Source organism: Acanthochromis polyacanthus, chromosome 1, assembly GCF_021347895.1.
Source record: "Acanthochromis polyacanthus isolate Apoly-LR-REF ecotype Palm Island chromosome 1, KAUST_Apoly_ChrSc, whole genome shotgun sequence".
In the NCBI taxonomy this organism is placed as follows: Eukaryota; Metazoa; Chordata; class Actinopteri; family Pomacentridae; genus Acanthochromis; species Acanthochromis polyacanthus.
In genome coordinates, this window is record NC_067113.1 from 67,579,539 (window position 1) to 67,599,566 (window position 20,028).

The 20,028-nt window shown below is 40.8% G+C and overlaps 1 protein-coding gene across 2 annotated transcripts in view; it reads left to right on the forward strand.

Annotated features, from left to right (window-relative positions):
- arhgef39 (Rho guanine nucleotide exchange factor (GEF) 39) overlaps positions 1–20,028 on the forward strand; it is a 95,364-nt gene that overhangs the window by 70,361 nt on the left and 4,975 nt on the right. For both annotated transcript variants that reach the window (XM_051954283.1, XM_051954281.1), the window contains exons 8-9: positions 9,100–9,329; positions 16,575–16,663. In XM_051954283.1, coding sequence (XP_051810243.1) covers positions 9,100–9,329; positions 16,575–16,663 — 319 coding nt within the window. The remainder of the gene's footprint in view (positions 1–9,099; positions 9,330–16,574; positions 16,664–20,028) is intronic.

A 20,028-nucleotide genomic window follows, 5' to 3' on the forward strand; every position in this document is an offset into this window, starting at 1 on the left:
TCAGGAATCTGTTTTCATGAGAACATTTGTCTCTTCAGTTGTCTTTTATTTCATATTTCCTGAATTGAGCGATAGACATGGTGGTTTTTGTACCACGCATTAAAATAATTAATTGCATTTCATTAAATGTGTCTTTAACAGGTAGCAAAGAGCTGGAATGGGGTTTCATTTATATCATATTTAATAGAATGATCACAACCACTCCTCCAATTTCCATGCAACAGCTGAGGGAGTCATATCATGTCTCCTGAGTGTTTTTAAGTTTGAGACCCATGGCATTTTAAAAGCAATTTGACCCCCGCCTGGCCCCTCTACTTAATCTCAGTGGGCTTGTCTGAAAATGTCCTCTATGTGCCTCAGAGGCACAGCCACTGCCACTCGGCCCAGCTGCAATCGCAGGCTACTGGCTGGGGCAATTACAAAAACACCCTGGACCCAGGCTGAATTTTCATCTTATCTCTCCAAATGTCAGTCTCTCGCTTATTAACTATCATCATACGCCAATCATGTTGAAAGAGATGAAACCTTTCCTCAGCAGCTACACCTGAACATACCTACCTCCTGCTGAGTCTGTCTGGGAATGTCTTTTGTCTTCATTGCTTTTTTCAAGTAGTCTCCATTTATCTTTTCAATACAGCATGCCGTCATTATTCTCATTTTTGTTCTCTGCAGTTCTGCAGTTTCTCTCCGGATGCTCAGGAGATAATGATATTTTTGCTTTTATGCTAACATCAAGGTTGGCTAAACCTACACTGGTTCCTACGTTGAATGTGTTGATGTGAGTTACCCAAGAATCTGGTTCAGTTGCATTTGATCAACTCTGAAGTCATTGTCAAATGCAATAAATTTAAAATGGAAACCCTTCATGTTTTTATGCAATTTTAATTAGAATCTGCTTTTAATTTAACTAGTATCATAAGTAAAATGCACCTTTTGTTAGTTGAGCCAGCAGAAAGTTTTGAGTTTCTATAACCTGTAGCTAAGCCCGCCATATTAGCTGAGCAGCAGAATATATGAAATATTATTCAGCCAATTGTAATAACTGGTGTTGTCTCAGAAAGAAAAGGGGAAAAAAACATGTACGTAAACTTTCACATTGTTTTTCTTTGTCTTTTTTGTAACTAATGAGGACATCTGTTGGTCCTGCTGTGTACAGACACCAGCTAGCATTGACCTACACCCACAGCTGGTTAAGGTTCTTTTTTTGGAAAAATGATGGTTAACATTGGCTGAAAAGGAGAAGCCTAATGTCACCAAAATATCTTGCACGTCTTTTCTCCTAATAAGGAAGAGCCTGGAGAGACAAAAAAATCTGGAGCTTAAAATATTTGAAGTCTTTTTGCCAGTTAGAACCAGATCTGAAAATGGAACCAGTTCTATAACATGTACAGTACATATGAAACGTGTTTTCTTGTTGTTTTTGTTTTTTCCTTGACTTTCCTTGACAGTAAATGTTATACAGCACAATTCTTTGATATAAACTGTATGTCTTGGGCCTAAAGTTGTTGTCTTGTGAGTGTGAGAGGTGCTATGATGGCAGTCTTGTATGAATGGATCAAACCTCGCTGTCCAGCTGTGTTTAGAGGAGTATAATAAGTGTATCAATGCATAGGCATTGAAGCACACTTATTAGTAGTATTTGGGCTTATTCTTATAGATTCTTCGTGAGTAATGTTCTTCTCCCGCAGCTTTGAGGAACCCATACGAATTATATATCAAAATGTGTGTCTCGATGAGGAATGGCTTGCTATGACTTTTGGTAGTAATTTGTCGTAATTTTTGTTATTAAATTTGTAAATAAACTGCAAACAAAATGAAATGTCCATAATAATGAAAACTTACTTCAATAAAAACAAACAGCCCAAAGATTAATGATACTCACCAGTGATGATGTATTCAGGGCTTTTTTTTTTTTACCCCCACAATATGTTATGAGGAGATGTTTGTTTCTTCCAGTTGTTTGGAACTATTGGTCCATCCATCCATCCATTCTCTATACACCGCTTTATCCTCACTAGGGTCATGGGGGGTACTGGAGTCTATCCCAGCTGACTCAGGTGAAGGCAGGGGACACCCTGGACAGATCGCCAGTCTGTCACAGGGCTACATATACAGACAAACAATCACACTCACATTCACACCTACGGGCAATTTAGAATAATCAGTTAACCTCAGCATATTTTTGGACTGTGGGAGGAAGCCGGAGTACCCGGAGAAAACCCACACATGCACAGGGAGAACATGCAAACTCCATGCAGAAAAATCCCAGGCTCAGGCCAGGATTTGAACCGGGGATCTTCTTGCTGCAAGGCAAAAGTGCTAACCAGTACACCAGTGGTGCAATTTCAACCAATCATCATAGAGTAGCAGAGAATAACGAGTCTGCCGAACCCTTGTTGGCCCGCTCTCTCCTGTCCTCTGCCTCCCTCCGCCTCTCTCCCCGTTCCCTGTGCCCCCACCCGCAGCAGCTGGCGGTTAAAACGGTAAAATGGTGTGTGTGTGTGTGTGTGTGTGTGTGTGTGTGTGTGTGTGTGTGTGTGTGTGTGTGTGTGTGTGTGTGTGTGTGTGTGTGTGTGTGTGTGTGTGTGTGTGTGTGTGTGTGTGTGTGTGTGTGTGTGTGTGTGTGTGTGTGTGTGTGTGTGTGTGTGTGTGTGTGTGTGTGTGTCTTTTGGCAAATATGTGCTGTTAATAACGTTACTTGCACGTTGAAAATACGATGTCATATCGGGGAAATAAGCACCGAGAGTTTTTTCCTATCGACATGAGCGCGAGCTGTGCGTGCGTTCGTGCTTGCTTGCTTGCGCGTGCGTGTGAGCGATTAAGTGGTACTCAAAATAGTTCACCAAGGTTGGCAGGTCTGGGTGGTGTGTGTGAATGCAGCCGTGAGGAGCATTAACGGAAAAGTGACCAGCATCTGAAAGGGGTTTCAATGACAGAACATTGTCAGTTTAACGAATAATAAGAAACAATGAGTCTCTAGCGTGCCAACAAATCTATGTAATATAAGATATGTGCATGAAAATACACCAGTGTGTTCAAAACAACATTGATCTAACATCTTTTAACATGTCCCAGACATATAGGCAGACTATATGTCTGCCTATATGGCCTCACTAGGGTCATGGGGGGTACTAATGAGCCACAGCCGCCCCAAATGGGCGGCTGTGGCTCAGGTGGTAGAGCGGGTCGTCCAATGATCGAATGGTTGGCGGTTCGATTCCCGCTCTCGCCTAGTCATGTGCTGCATGCCGAAGTTTCCTTGGGCAAGATTCTGAACCCCGAATTGCCTACCAGTGACTGCTCCACTGGTGTGTGAATGTATACTGACTGATGTTGCAGGTTGATTAGCAACCTGCACATTAGTGTGTGTGTCTGGGTGAATGGGAGCAATTGTTGTAAAAGCGCTTTGAGTACTCTGATGAGTAGAAAAGCGCTATATAAGAGCAAGTCCATTTACCATTTACTATATGCAGCCATAGAGCAGGGATGTCAAACTCATTTTAGTTTAGGGGCCACATTTAGCCCAATTTGATCTCAAGTGGGCCGCACCAGTAAAATCACAGCATAATAACCTATAAATAACCACAACTCCATTGTTTTAGTAAAAAAAGTACATTCTGAAAATGTTTACATTGAAGGAATTATCTTTTTACAAAACATCATGAACAACCTGAAATTTCTTAAGAAAAATAAGTTCAATTTCAACAGTATTAAGCCTCAATTTATCATTTCAACATTTGCACCACAACTTCCAGATCAGAGTGTCTACAAAGGCACAAAACATTTAGTCACAGGTACCTGGAACTGAACAGTCTTGTATTTTACTTTAAGATAAACAACTTGTCAAGGTCTAGAAGTTATTTTAAATTTACTGTTTTACAAATTTACAGTTTGCAGTTGATGTCTTTCGTCCCACGGAACGAATGTTTGACACCCCTCCCATAGAGTGTTGAGTTGCTCCATACCTGTTGGGTAAAACTTCTAAGTAAGAGTCTCTCCCGGGTTACAGTGGTCTTCAGAATTTCTCCAGTTAGGTGTGCAAATGCACAGGCATTGAAGCGCACCTCGTAATATATCTTGGGCTGATTGTATCAGGACTTATCAACTGACAGAAACTGCATGACACACTCAAGGTTTCTTACGGAATCTGTTAGAGGTGTGTTTCCTCTGTGTTTCTCTGTGTTTCATCTGTGATCAGATGAGTGTATTTTTCCATACTACTAAAGGCAGTCGGTGGCTATGGTTAAGTTGTACCAGTGATTCCCATCACCACATACCAAAATTACAGATGTGGTCATAAAGTAGTCATTGTTACACAAGTTAGTGCAATGCATAATCCCAGTGTTTCTTTGATGCATATTTAGAAATTTATTAGGAGTTCTAAAATTCATTTTAGAATGTTAAGCAGACAGCTTTGGACATTATTGATTCGATGTATTTGTGCAGCTTTATGACTAAAACCTCACTCCTAGTAGCTTACACAGCTTTGTCATTTCATTATGGAGATGCTTTACAATGGTTATTTATGCAGTTACTGTTTTCATTTTATTTTATTTGTTTTTATGTCAAAGCTCTTAGAGCTGCATGTATTGCAAGAAATGTGCAAAACAATAAAGTATTATTTTTAAGTGTACCACTGCTCAAGTACTTCAATTCAGTTTTATTTATATAGCACCAATTACAGTCAAATTGTCTCAAGACACTTTACAGAACCCATATGCCTGACCCCCAGAGCAGCCCTAAGGCGACAGTGGCAAAAAAACACCCTTTTAATGGGAAGAAACCTTGAGCAGAACCCAGCTCTTTATGTGGGGGGACCCATCTGATGCTGGCCAGTGAGTTGGGAGGGAAAGAAGAGGTAGAGAGAGGGATAGAAGGGTAGAGAGGGGGAGGGATGGAAGAAGAGAAGGGTGGAGAAGAAGGAACATATAACACACAATTGGATACATGTATGATAAGCTAGATGATACAAAGTACAAGCTAACACTGAATTCATACTGTACTGTTCTGGTGTACGGCTCTGGCATTAAATATACTACATCTATAGCTGGTAGTAAAATTCAAACAGTATGTAGATGACCATATCAAGTATAGTGTGGGCGATGCAGAGCACACATATTCTTGTTCCCTGGGATTAGTTCTTATAGATTCTTTTGATGTGAATTTCAGTGTCTAACTGTTCCTGCAGCCTTGAGAAAACCTATTTAACCTATTTAAGTTATATATCAAAACTTGTAGTTCAATCAGGAAGATTGTAATCAGAAATCAAGTGTCTCAAAATTATGTAAGTATAAATATTGTGTTTCTCTTGGTCTAGTTCAGGGGTCGGCAACCTTTAACACTCAAAGAGCCATTTTGACCCGTTTCCCACAGAAAAGAAAACACCGGGAGCCGCAAAATCCTTTTGGCATTTAAAATGAAGACAACACTGCATATATCGCTTTTTTACCTCTATGCCCTTGTTAATCAGTCGTGATTAATTAATTACAAAACCTCTAATTAGATAGATTCATTTTTTAAATTGTGTCCTTCCACTAATATTTATCTTACTTGGTTAATGTCATTTTTGCTCCTGGACCTCATATGTTATGTAATGTTAGATGGAAATCAATATTTTGCGAATGTCTATTTAACTTGTAAAATCTATTTATCTATTTTCTTAAGCTAATAACTTTTCTCCGGTAAGTCGCTGCCCTATTTTCCAAGACGACACTCCTCTGACTCTCTGACCTGCTGCCTGGACATCGAGCCGTGTTCTTGCGAGTAACGTGTATTACCCTATCACGAGTACTTTTAAAGCTGCTGTCCAGAGTTTCCGTTTGTTTTCAATTTATGTATCATTTTTTAACAAAGCTTAAATGTGTTAGTCTAGTTCGATACTATAATATAAAGTTAGTATAACGCGATATGAAAATTTATTCCTGAGCTCCGCCTTCCTCTCATAGACCCCCATGTTATTCCAAAAAGCGCCGGTCGCTGCCGACCAATCAAGTTCGAGCTTCAGCTTTGTCATGCTGTCAATCAACGGTTACGCGCACAGCAAGCAAGCCCATGCAGAGGTGGGCGAGCTACGCAACCGCGCGCACATTTGTTTTGCTTGTGGAGGAGAGAGCATCAGGGATCAGCAACTTCCAGAAAAGTTACCAATCCCACAGCTTGTCAGGCCAAGAGACTGCAGGACGTTTTTTGGCTCGGGGTGCTCGCGTCGCTCCCCGACCACGGCCTCCATAGCCCGGCTGACGGCTTCGTTTAGATGCCGTGGTCGGGGTGCTCGCGTCGCTCCCCGACCACGGCCTCCATAGCCCGCCTGACGGCTTCGTTTAGATGCCCGACCTCTGGAGGAAGATGTTGGGGCGTCTGGGACATACTCTTCGTCAGAGGAGTCATGCAATTCTGAACTCTAGATAGAAATAAATAAACAATGTAACACATATACACGCATAAATGCACTAAGTTTGATAAACAACGTCATCCAGAGGGATACACGAGTGTAATCACATATTGAAACTTTACTCGTTCGTCCTAGCAGATTCATGTTATTTTGGTATTAGGACAAGTTAGACTCAATACAGCATTCTAACGTAATTCCTTTATTATTTACTAAATGTACTAAATGTAGAAGAGGGGAAAACAGCAAAACAGGCGAGATGCTGCAGCACTCCGGGCACTTCTCTCATCTACTGCGCGCGTGCACAAATAAAGGGGCGAAATCAGAGGGAGGGAGGGACCAACAGTGTTTTGGGAGACGCTGCGATTCAAACTCCGGACAGCAGCTTTAACTCAAAGACAAGACGTGTCTTTCTTGGAGTGGAGCTTTAATATACAGACTTGCCATTCTTGAGTACAAAACGATATGAAACTACAGGCGTTGCTTCTCCATCTTCTCTGCATCAACTTAGCGCTCTCATGTCCCAGGGGAAAAAACCCCAGCAGCACATCCGGTGGAGTGACACGTCAAAATAAGAGCGGTAATTTCATAATAAAACTCTCTATATTAAAATACATTGAAACGCGCCTGAAAGGCAGAACAATTTATTTTCCAAAGTTACAGGGAGCCACAACAGAGGGCTAAAAGAGCCGCATGCGACTCCGGAGCCACGGGTTGCCGACCCCTGGTCTAGTTCATTGCACGCAACCAAAATCATGGAAACTACTGGGACTTGAAACTTGAATAGAAATGACCACTGGCACCGTCCACAAGGATGGAAGGCAACAGAAAGTCATTGGTGGAAGGACTGACTGTTGGCAGAGTGCTGTATAGAATTACTTTAATGGAAAGTTGAATTGGAAGGGAAAAATGTGGTAGGAAAAGATACACAATTAACAGGGATACCACCAAGCACAGACATCTTCAGGAAAGGGGCTACAACTGTCACATTCCTAATGTAAGGCCACTCCTGAACCAGAAACAGTGGCTGAAATGTTGTATCTGGGCTAAGGACAAAAACACTGGACTGGTGCTCAGTGGTCCAAATTCCAGATTCAATTAAATGTTGCATTTCAGTTGGAAATCAGTATTGTTGAATCTGGAGGAAAGTGGCAAGGCACGGAATCCAAGGTAAATTAAGCCATAATCATTAAACTTAAAAAGGAAAATGGCTTGAAATGTTTTACTTTACCAGGCTTTGCAAAAGTTCTGTTACACAGTTTCATGATCTTTAGAGACGTTTACATGTCGGAGTGAAAAATTCCATTAAATAAACTGAAAGTTCTACCTTATAGGCAGGTGTCCTTAATACAATTTTTTTCTCCGGTGAAGTTGTAACAAGATGGAAGTCAAAAGAGTTGAGATATCTGCTCTCCTTCATGCTGGCCACAACAAGTCTGACAGAGCCAAGCAGCTGAACATCAGCCGGATGACCGTCCACAGAGTCGCGGAGAGGCTCAAGAATGGTGAAGATCTTTCAGTGATCTTCCAAGAATGGTGAAGACCTGAAAGATCTTCACCATTCTTTAGCCTCTCCGCGACTCTGTGGACGGTCATCTGGCTGATGTTCAGCACAAAGGTGATTTGCTTTCTAGCGTCCTGAGATTTGGATACAGACCACAAAAAATAGCGATCGCCAAGTCATGTGGAGGTTTTCGTTCACTTCTCATCTCTATTATGTTGTGGGACACTCGTTGAGACTATCCGAGCCGGTCAGTGTGGGGAAAAAAAGCACGTTAGGGCGGACTTTGACGCGGGGGGGCAAGTTGCCCCATACTTTTCGCTAGCAGAGCTGCGAAGCTGCCTGCCTGGCTAAATACTGGAGCTATGTCGAAAATTCATTTCTCCATCACTCACATCTATGAAATGACATATGAAAACAGACCCCAGGTTGAAAAAAAACGAAGTTCTCCTTTAAGAGAGCTTATGTAACTTTAGCTGAAGAGCAGCCACAGTGATCATTCTGTGACATTTGCTTATAGTAGTGAATGTAAAACATAGTGCGTATGTCAGAATGTCTCTAAACTGATTCATTATTGGCACTTACATGGCAGCTTCTATCTAAAGTTTTAAAGTAAATGGCAGTTTGTACTTGTAAACAAAAGTTCATGAAGTAGTCATAAGCGTTGTCTGATCAGTCACCTGTTGGCCACTGTCAAACAGCAGGGTGAAAAGCTCGCTCTCATAGAGAGGGGTATGACTGTGAAGTGGGCAAATAGGGACAGCGGGGCACTTTCAGACATTTTCTTCTTAAAGATAGACATGGTGTTTCACTTGTTCACATAAAAACTGACAGTTTTTAAAACAAAAAAGATTTAGACCTGAACTATCCCTGAAAATCTGAAAAACCTCCCCTTGTGTTCTCCTTTTTATTGTAGAAATGAATCAGGATAGTCACTAAAACACTCATTTCTAAAGAGCATAGGACTCCATTAGGATTTGGACTTTGAACTAGATTCAAATTTGAAGAATTGTTGTTAAATTCTGTTGCTTGTTACATGATTAGGAAACTAACTGGCCTATTGGAACCGTAGCTGTAGACGATGTGGTCAATTTCATAGCTGTCCAAAATATCTTATTGCATGCTGAGAAAGCTTTTTACGTCCTTGCAGCCTAAACGGTGCAGCTGAATGTCTGTCTGTGTTTGTGTATGCTCTTCTCCTCTCTCAAAGGGAGGTGGTACATCCGTGAAGGCTGGCTGAAGATAGTCCCTCCAAAAGGTTCAGAAGCGAAGCCCAAGATGTTCTTCCTCTTCTCTGACATGTTGCTGGAGGCCAAACGTTGTAGTCCACTGCATCCCAACAATGGAGACAAGTTTGCTGGCCAGCACGCCTACCCGCTGCAGGACTGCAGTGTAGAGAAGGTGTTTGGCCACACCAGGAGCCAGGGAGGCCTGCTCAGTGTGAGTGTCAGCCAAGCAGGCCCACAACTGTCTGCTTGGGTTGCATTAATGTGACAAGTTTCTCTTCAAAACATTACAGGGATCACGTGTTATACTGTGAAACGTCATATTAGAATGTGTTTAGCTCTATTGGAGCGGAAAACAGCGCAAACAGTCAGAAAATTTGAAGTGGAGCTTCAAGGGTATGAGTTCTTTAAATCATATCTTCCACAGTCTTTTAGTATGACGTTCCATGTTATATGAACCTAGACAAAAACATCCTGGATGCTAGGGCTGCACGATTTTGGAAAAAAACCTAATTGCGATTTTTCTGACCAAAATTGCGATTGCGGTTCGATTTGCGACTTTTTTGATTTTCTACTTTCAAATGCATAAAACTGCAAATTATGATTGAAAAAAGACAAGCTGACACATAAAAACAATACACAAATAATCTATAGCAGTGGTCGGCAACTGGCGGCCCGTGGGCCAAAACTGGCCCGTCAGGAATAATATCTGGCCCACCAGATGATTTTGAAAATTTGATTTGGCACGGAGCCAAGCCAGTCTGTCACCGCAACATGAAACTCGCGTGGTCGGCTGCTGCCGGGCATTTCCACGTTTGCGCTACACGGTTGTACACGGTTGTACCAGCCAGATTTCACTGAGCAACAGTGTGTGCAAAACGTGTGTCTCGGTAGTCATTTTAATACATCTGTGATCAGAATTGAGACGTGTGTCCCAAGCAGCAGCGATCAGCTGTAGAGGCTCCACTGCTCGCGGTACAGACACACACACACACACACACACACACACACACACACACACACACACACACACACACACACACACACACACACACACACACACACACACAAGACTAAGGGGAAAAAAAATAATCTCACCAATAGCCAAGTGGAGCCTGTGTCCAAAACATTGCATTATACTGCTGTCGGTGGTGATTCCTCAAGTGTTGGTACAAATTAGACGTGTTTCCTCTGGATCTGGCTACTGCACGACGACATATTTTGCATTTGGCTCGCTTTTGCTCCACATTGTTTTTCTCAAACCCAAAGTAAGTCCAAACAACTGAAATAGAGTTCTTTTTAGATACCAACTGCTCCGCACCCTGTTCTGTTACTGAAGACGTTCCTTCAGCTATTTTTACGCCGTTAATGTGTCACAATGAAAAGTTTTTGCTCCTCACGGCATCACAAAGTACACGTGCGGGTTTGTTGTTAGCTACTGGCTAAAGCTAGCTGCGATAGTGCAGTGCATACGCACTTGCTTCCTGTTGCCATTTCTGATTGGCCAGTGGCCAGGAGGATCACGAGACTCAATGTTTTTGATTGGCGAATAGGTCTGTCACTCAAATAGGGATTTAAAAAAAAAACCTCACCCTCGTGAGGTTAGGTTACCGCAGTAGTTAAAACCTCAATGTCGATGCGATGTCGATTAATCGTGCAGCCCTACTGGATGCTACATTGAAGCTTGTTATAAGGGAACAAAACTAAGGCAATAAACCCATGTACAGCTACCAGGATGAAGATGACTTTTTTTGACACTGCTCAAGCTTCAGATTAGCAGCAGCTGAACTCCTCAGTATACTTTCAAAAAAGCTTAAAACAGTCATTTTCTGTCTTCCAAAAATTGAAAAAATTTGAAAAGAAAATGCTGAGTGTTATTTGGGCAGCAGGTGGGAGACATATGTTCACTTATTTTAATCTACACATGAGCAAGTCTTTAGCAGAGGCGTTTCTACTTTTGCTCTATGCTGCCTTGATTTGTCTCAGTTATTGACTCTGCTTTGATGGTTGTCAGAAAGAGGTTTTTGAAGCGTTGTTTTGTTTTGCTGTTTCCTCACCTCTTTTTGGCCCTAATCATTTCAAATCCATGTTGAGAAACCCCAAAACTTCAACTTTCAGAGTGTGTCTCCTCTCAGTTTGATTCATCTCACAGGTCTTAGTACAGCTGCTGGCTGACAAATTGTGTCTAAATGATGAAGTTGCTGTCATGAAACATTCAAAGGAACGAGTCAGGCCTCATTGAGCAAGTAACCAAAGCGTTTACACACTGAGTGTTTAGTGCCAGTGCTGTATGCTATCAATATTCATTTCAGCTGATAGGATCTCAGTCAGAATGGTCTTTATATAGTGCTGCTCATGTGCTTCCCTGTGATTCACAGCAGCCATGTAGAGGTTTGGAGATTCTACTGTTCCGGCTGAAGGAAGCAATCAATAATTAGAAGTATGTATTTGGGCCGATTTAATTAATAAGTACAAGTTAATATAAGCAAACAGAACATTAATTGTAATTAGAATTCAGTTCATGTGTGCTCAGTTATCTCCGTAAAACACATTTTAAAAGCTGTATCTATACCGTTTTGTTTTCACAGCTGATGTCGTTTTAGGTTATTTGAGGTCATTTAAAATAGAACTAAGCTTTGCAATATTTACATTATCAGTTTACCTGTCGTTTTACAGGAGTGAAACGCTTTCCTCAGTTCTAATTTCAACTCCTCTGATCCAGTAAGTTGAGATGGACATTTGTTATAGTGTTGTATATTTGTGAAGAAAATTTTGAAAAATTAAAGTGTCTGTATGCTGTGTGCTGTAAGAAACACAGATGAGAGCATGAATTCAGATAGTCATAGTTTAGTGGCAGAAATTCAGAGTGTGTGCGTGCGTGCGTGCGTGCGTGCGTGCGTGCGTGCGTGCGTGCGTGCGTGCGTGCGTGCGTGCGTGCGTGCGTGCGTGCAGCTGAGGAGTTAAGTGATGGCGAGCTGCCTGCTGTAACAGAATCCCTTAGTTGCTGGATCAGATTAGGCTGCAGATCCATCTCTTCCGGGCCTCCAGTAAATACATCTTCCTCAAGTCTGTTGCTGCTCTCCGCGATCCTACTGCACGTTATCCACTGGCAGAAATGGCATTTCATTAGCCTCTTATCCCACTGTGGCCCAAATGCATACTCAATAGCATTACACGTAATTTCTCATAAGGACACATTATTGATCTTGGGCCCCTACCTGAGCTCAAGGAAAAGGGCTGTCAGCACTCCAGGGCCTTCCTTATGCAGGGCTCTGAAGAATTAAGCACAAATTAAATTTGACAGCTGTAAATGCCATGGCAATCTATATGCAAAGTTTGGAAAAAAAAACGTTTTTATTAAAATTTCCAGTGTCTTTTTTTTTTCTTCTTTTTTCTCCAGTCACACATGTTTGTAGAGTGCTGGCTTTTATTTGTCACTCACCTCCTATTTTGCTCTTCACCTTCCGTCTTCTCTTTTCTCTCCAACCGTCTCGACCTTGCTTATTCTCTCCTTTCTCTCCGTCTGCAGCCTTCCTTCTGCTAATATCCCCTCGCTACTTGAATATTTTCCCACATCCCTGGCAGATTCTCTTTGATGTATAAATAATCAAGCTAAATTATGTGCAGCGATGAGGCTCAGTGCTCTGCCATTCTTATTATACAAAGTAATTTCTACCTAAGAGGGTCAGATTTCCTGACAAATCCCTAATTACCGCATAGCAATAGAAGAATCTATTTGTGCATAAATCAACCACCGTCCCCAAAGTGATGAGTGCCTAATATCATGCGCCCTTCAGTTCTGCCCCACTCACTGAACTCTGTAATTAGATAATACTTTTGATGATGGTACATTGGAAATCTTAATTTATTTAATGTATAATGAGAGGCACTCTCTTCCCCTCGTGTAAAAACATCATTGTCTCTTGAGCTGTGTGTCTCTGTACCAGCATAAAGGTTTGTCCAAATACATTGGAAATGATCGATATGTCATTGTTCAGCAAACTAGTTTACCATATAGCGGCAGCAGCCAGAGGTAGATGTGAAAGGTAATTTAATATGGTGAAGGCCTAATTTTGATCCTCTGTAACAGCTTTCCCAGTGTAATTACACCATGCTGCCTTAAAGCCCTGTTTGTTTGGGCTTGGACATCTCCCATTGGTTTGTTTGATATGTACAATGTGGCTGGTTTTAGTAATGTAAGTGAAAGAGTTGATAATTGCTGTTGACTTAGAGGAGGAGGATCCTGTCATTCTGTAGAACACAGGAGTTCACAAGAGGTCTGAGCACACGGTTTTGTCCAGCTGACGACACAAGAGAACATGGTTTTTGTTTCAATATGACCTGATTGCAACAGATTTTATTGTTTCACTCGACTTTATCTTGTCTACGTTCAGATTTCAGTCACAGTTAACGGTGATGAATGCCTTGACAGAGCAGCAGCAGGTTTTTCTACAGGATGAGCTGATAGAGAGGAGGTTTTTGCTTGATGTGGCCTGCCCTCTGCTGCTTTTATCGTGTTACTGCAGTTAGTTTCAGCTAAGACAAAAGAGCCCTCTGTTGGCTAATGAATAGGCTCTGAAAATATTTCCAAAAACACTTTTATAGGTCCTGTGCTGCTCAGCCTGCTCCGGGTTAGGATGTAATGCAGATTCAACATCATATAGTGTCCTGAAAAAGTACAAAATAGATTAGAAAATTACAGAATATGCTTTGTTTTCCCAAACCCAGTTTAGTCATGTTATTACTACTAGAATTATTTGCCATAAGTAGCTGATGAATTTGATGGTTCAGGATTTCTCAAACCACATATGAGAACACAGTTTAGACTTAAGCAGAGACTTACAGAGCTGTTACAGTTTTTTACTGAATATTTAGAATAAAGAAACCTTGTGATTCCTGGTTATTGAAGACAAAGAGGGCAACCTTTGTGTGTGAGGAGTATTTCAACAAACTAGCTAGTGAGAAATGTAAGCCAGCAACTCTGAGTTTTAGACTCATTTAATGCCAAAAAGCTGCCTCAGATTAGAGAAAGCAACTACACACTGACTCTAGCAGCTCATCGAGATGATTCAGTACAAAAAACACATGTTTTAATTCTCTACAAACTCTTTGATAATCCTGGTCATTGATCTGCAGACACAAATCTGATGGACCTTGTCCACTTTGCCCTACTCCTCCCATTTCAGCGCCAGTTCTCTGGCTGTCAGACACCATTCTTAACATGTCAGAAATATGAAATGAGTAAGTCAATATTCAGGATAGCAGAATAAGACAGTAATAGAAACGTGAAGTGTACACAGTAGACTTAACTTTATATATAAATAGAAAATTTAAAAATGAAATAAATTAAAATTAGAAGCCAGACTAAAAAGGTAAGACTTAAATTTATTTACTTTATTACTGAAACTGAATACTGAAAATAATCTCTGCTGCCTTCAGGTCTTCAGACCATGAGTTGTCTCGGGTCTGTTGTCATGGAAAAGACTAAATTACCTGCAGCAGCTTACATCTGAAATGAGAGGGCAAAATGCTTCTGGCCTGCAATTTGTTTTTTACTCTAAATTAAGCTACCACTGGAAACCTCTCTTAATCCATTCCTAACCTGCCACAACAGCTCATCCCACCATGCCACTGCCACTGTTTCAACAGACTCCCCCTGCTGGTCAGGTCGTCTTCATCAAACTGTCTCAGTGTCCAAATGTCCTTTACCACACAGTCTGATTGTTTTCAATTCAATTCAATTCAATTCAATTCAATTCAATTCAATTTTATTTATATAGCGTCCGTTACAGTCAAATTGTCTCAAGACGCTTTACAGAACCCATATGCCTGAGCCCCAGATCATATTTTCATAAATAGATTCACATACACTACCAGTCTATAATTTGGACACACCTTCTCAGTCACTGCTTTTTATTTATTTGTATTATTTTCTACAGTGTAGATTAATACTGATTTTTAAATCAAATATTTTTAATTCATAATTTTTTTTTTCTTAGTTCCTACTCAGATCAAGGTCATTGACTGTTTATTATTATTCTAGTTTTTAGTAAACATTTTACAGCAGCTGGTCGTTCTTTTGATCATGAGGGTATGATCCCTCTCTGATTGATAACGATGTACCCCGTTTCTTGCAGCTGTCTGTAGACATTATATGTCCCTCCAAATGTCATTGAAAATGCCCTCCTTACCATCGATTCCACAAAGTGTACTGCAAAGAGCAGTTTGGATCTCTTCTTTTTAACACGTTTGGCCCATGTTTTCTTCAAGCAAATAACTCATATTTTTATTTTTCCTTCAGAGTTTGGAAAATTGCACAATTTGCCCCCACATAAGGGAAGTAACAGGAACACGCCTAACAACCATAGACCAATATCCAAAGAAAGTTCCTGGAACCCTTAGCAAATTATCAAGTAAAGCTACTTCTGTCTGGAAGTCATCTCACTATGGTTTCAGAGTAGTCCACAGTGCTGTAGCTACTCTCACTGAAGTTGAGAAGGTTTGTGATAAAAACTGCAGTGTGCAGCAGGTTTTGTTGATCTTTCATAAGCTTTTCATATTGTTGACCATTGCCTGCTACTACATAATATTGTAGTTCACGATATTGTAATTTACTCATCCATTTTATGAGACAAGTGAGAGAGGTACAAAACTTTCTAAAAACTCTTCACTTAAAAAATCCATTCATTTGCTACATTTCAGTGAGGGCAAATTAGGAATGCAACTCAATTATCTGTGAAGTTTAAATCAATGAACTGAAATTAAATAACTGAAGCAACAAATGAATTGATAAATTAGCATGATACTTGTACACAAACACTAGATGTATTCTACCTGTTCTATTATTCTTTTTATGTAGCTGACTGGCCAGTACTGTCTGTTCCTGTATGATGGTGTATTGTACATGTCTGTGTAGGTTCTCCTTCATCCAGGTCATGGTTATCTAAAGTAGTTTAAATCAATCCACTTGACTTTAAGAAAGTTCCTTGAAGATGTTTCACCTCTCATCCAAGAGGCTTCTTCAGTTCTGGTGGTGGTTGGTGTTGCCTCAGCTTTTGTTTTTGTAGTAGCTTTTGTAGTAGTTAGCCCTGAACACACCTCACAGAGGTTTAAAAGCTAAGGCAACACCAACCACCACCAGAACTGAAGAAGCCTCTTGGATGAGAGGTGAAACGTCTTCAAGGAACTTTCTTAAAGTCCAGTGGATTGATTTAAACTACTTTGGATGGGTGTATTGTACAGCTGAAAACGTAAAGCTAGAACACAAGCCTGATTATTTTTGTTGCTGCTTACTGCACCAAGACATCGGCCTCTCATTTTAGCTTTCTTACTCTGTGCGTGTATAGTGCAACAATGGTCCTCCAAACATCCAGCACAGTAAGACAGCTCACACCCATCACAACACCTCCTACTGCCAACAAACATCATAACCACTCTCCTTTATTTCCTCCTACTTTAGCTAACCTTCCCTAAAGCCAAACTCCTACTGATGTCCAGCAACCAGGAGGATCTCAATGACTGGTACCAAAGCCTGAGCTCAGCAGTCAGGTATGTACACACACACACATAAAATGTCATACATACATAAAAGTTTACATTCACTTGTAAAGACCATGTATATGATGGCAGTTTGGAGTTTCCTTGACTCCTATGGCTCTTAAATATGTGTGATTCAGGTGTTGAAACATTTGCATCTCTGTCACAAAGACAATCATGCATCTTGGTTCTTTCATATAAGTATTAAATATGACAAAATCTGCTGGGTTCAAAAAGTGCAATTCTAATATTTGGTTAAATGCCCTTTGTCAATTTTTAACCTAAACTACAGGCTTTTGGGAGCCGTCTATAAGCTTCTGGTTGAATCTTTGATGACTCGTCTTGACAGAAACGCTGCAGTTCAACTACATCCGTTGGCTTTCTGACAGACTTGTTTGGTGATTTAAGTCAGGACATGGGGGAGGCAGGTCTAAAACCTTAATTCTGGCTGGATTTAGCCACTTCTTTACCACCTTTGATGTGTGTTTTGCGTCATTGTCTTGCTGGAACTTCCAACTGCACCCAGCACATTGAACCTTCTGCCTGATTATTGGTTTCCCTAAAGAATGTGGTGGTAATCGTCCTCCTTCATCCTTCGTTTTACTTTGTGTAAAGCACTAGTTGCAGTGGAATCAGAACAACCCTAGAGCATAATACTGCCACCATCATAATCTCTCTTCACTTCCAAATGCATTTTTGGTCATTGTGGCCAACTAGCTCTATTTTTGATTTATCACAAATTTCCTCCATACGTCTTTACTTTGTCCATATGATGCCACTTTCAGAGGAAGGCCTTTCTTCTTGCAGCCCATATCAGTGTAAAACATCCTGAACCCGGAGTTTTCAGAAGTTGAACATTTGTGTTGTAAATCCTTTTTTTAAATTTACTGATCTTGAACTTTTCAAATATCGTAGTAATGTTGGATACTGGATTTCTGATGTTCCATGAAGCCACAATTATCAAATTTAACAACGAAAAGCTTTGACTATTTCATTTTATGTGTAATAAATATAGAATTGATATAAAATAGAGTGAAGCTAATTCCAGTTCTTACCTAAAACTTTACATAATGTCTTAATATAATAATAATAAATATCATATAAAATATAACAATATAATAATTTTAAATAGTAAAGTGATTATATTGTGTTGTATTTATTGTTATCTTTAAACATCTATTTGAAGGCTGTACAGAAAGTTCCAAAACAGCCAAAATGTTTTCCGTTTTTAAAACTGTCCTCACACTGAAGATCTTAAACTCACCTGGTCCTCACAGAGATTTACATTCATACAGGGCATCTGTGAGTCTTTAAGGATTCATAAAATTTAGTACCCAAGTTTAAAACCTGAACCTAAAATTTCTTTACATTTGGAGAGCAACTGTTTCCCCTCTGTTCTCCCTGTGCATGTGTGGGTTTTCTCCGGGCACTCCGGCTTCCTCCCACATTCCAAAAACATGCTGAGTTTAATTGGTTACTCTAAATTGTCCGTAGGTGTGAATGTGAGTGTGATTGTTTGTCTGCATATGTAGCCCTGTGACAGACTGGTGATCTGTCCAGGGTGTCCCCTGCCTTCACCCGAGTCAGCTGGGATAGACTCCAGCACCCCCCATGACCCTAATGAGGATAAAGCGGTGTATAGTGGATGGATGGATGTTTCCCCTGTGTATGTCAGGACACAGTGTTTTGTGTAGAATGCATTTCTTTATATTTGACATTATACCATACAAATTCTTTTCTGTATGGAAAACTGATTCCGAAGCTTATATTCCAAACAAAGATGTCGTGTATTTTGTGTAACTAGCATGGGAATATTGTACATTCTGTTGCCATCATTTCAGCCAGTCATGCAGGGATTTTTTTTTTTTTTTAATAAAAGCATATGTGAACAATAGCCACATCAGAGAAAAGGGATCCCAATGGGCCAATCAATGGTACACTGCAGCTCAGTTTAAAGGTGGAAAATGAAAACTGTACTTGAACAAGTTAGATACAGCACTCAGGCACTGGAACAATTCAAGTGAACATAGAACATCGAGACATAGAGACTAATGACCTCCATGACATATATATGATCATAAAGATGGTGAATGAAAGTCCTTGACTGGACATGTTTCAAAGAGCCCTTGGACTAAGGTCTAACCCCACCGGAAGAAGCCAGCACCTGGTGTAACCGCACTGTTCTCTTACAGTTTAATTTTTGAAACAGGTTTGGTGATGTCCTAAAATATGAACCATTTCAAAAGATCACTTGTTTTGGAAGACAGTAGGAAGTATTTCTGTGGGCTTGATGTAGGACTGAGTGAAAATAAACTACAGTATCAATAAAGGAACATGTCACCCAGTGCAACAGTGTGATGCTCAATAATGTGTTTATTAGTTCTTGGTCCATGATGGAGCTCTAAGGTTTGGAGGAAACATCTCCAACCTTGATGTCAAAATGACATTCCTGTGCATTGTAGCTGCTGACTGATTAGGGCTTCACAGGTTCACTGATCTGTCACATTTAGGGACTTGTGATACATTATGTGGATTCATGGTTTGTATTTCTGCGTATTGGATGTTGTGTTCATGTTCCTCGTGTGATGAAAAGCTTGTAGCTCAGAGCTGCAGCAGAATGTGATAGGAATTCAGCTACATGTCAGTACGCACTGTGCAAAGAGATAAGGTTTGTCAGCCGCTATGGAATGACTCGTAGTTAAACCGGCCTGTCTGTCAGACAGCCTCTCATCATTGATCATCAGGCAAACCTCTGTAACTCTGCTCCCAACCTGCATGGTCCCAACTTCCCGAGGGAGGGCCCAGGTCAGCCCCATTATGTGGAAGCATTCCCAGTCAGGCTAATTAGTTTATCACTTTGTCAGAGAGGGGAAAGAGGAGGCTATCAAAGAGCTCAGACCTCCAAGCAGATGGTGGCCCAGGCTGCAGGCTGATGGCTCGAAACTCCAGGGATTGTATTTAGCTGTGGGGGAGGACTGAAGAGAAGACAGGCTGAGAGGATCAGGGGTCAGCAGCTCACACCACACTGTGTGCAGGACTGAAGGGAGTGTGACTGTCTACACACTCACTGAATTTTTGATTTAGTATGGAATACAGACGCCCTGAGTGACATCTCTAAGGCTGTTTGTCTCAGTGATGATCAAAAAAGTATTGTTTTCTGTGCTTAGCTCATATAATCAGACACTCAAACTATTTGTCTTGCACCTTTCCCACAGTTTAGTACAATTCAAAGGGCTTCATGGATCACTGATCAGCTGAAAATAAAACAGATCAAGTACAGAGTAGAATAAGGTCCGAACAAAAAGGAACAGTTAAAAAAATGTAGGACTAAACATATATTGATTGAACACAACTGTTTCATTTTGTGCTGAAGAGTC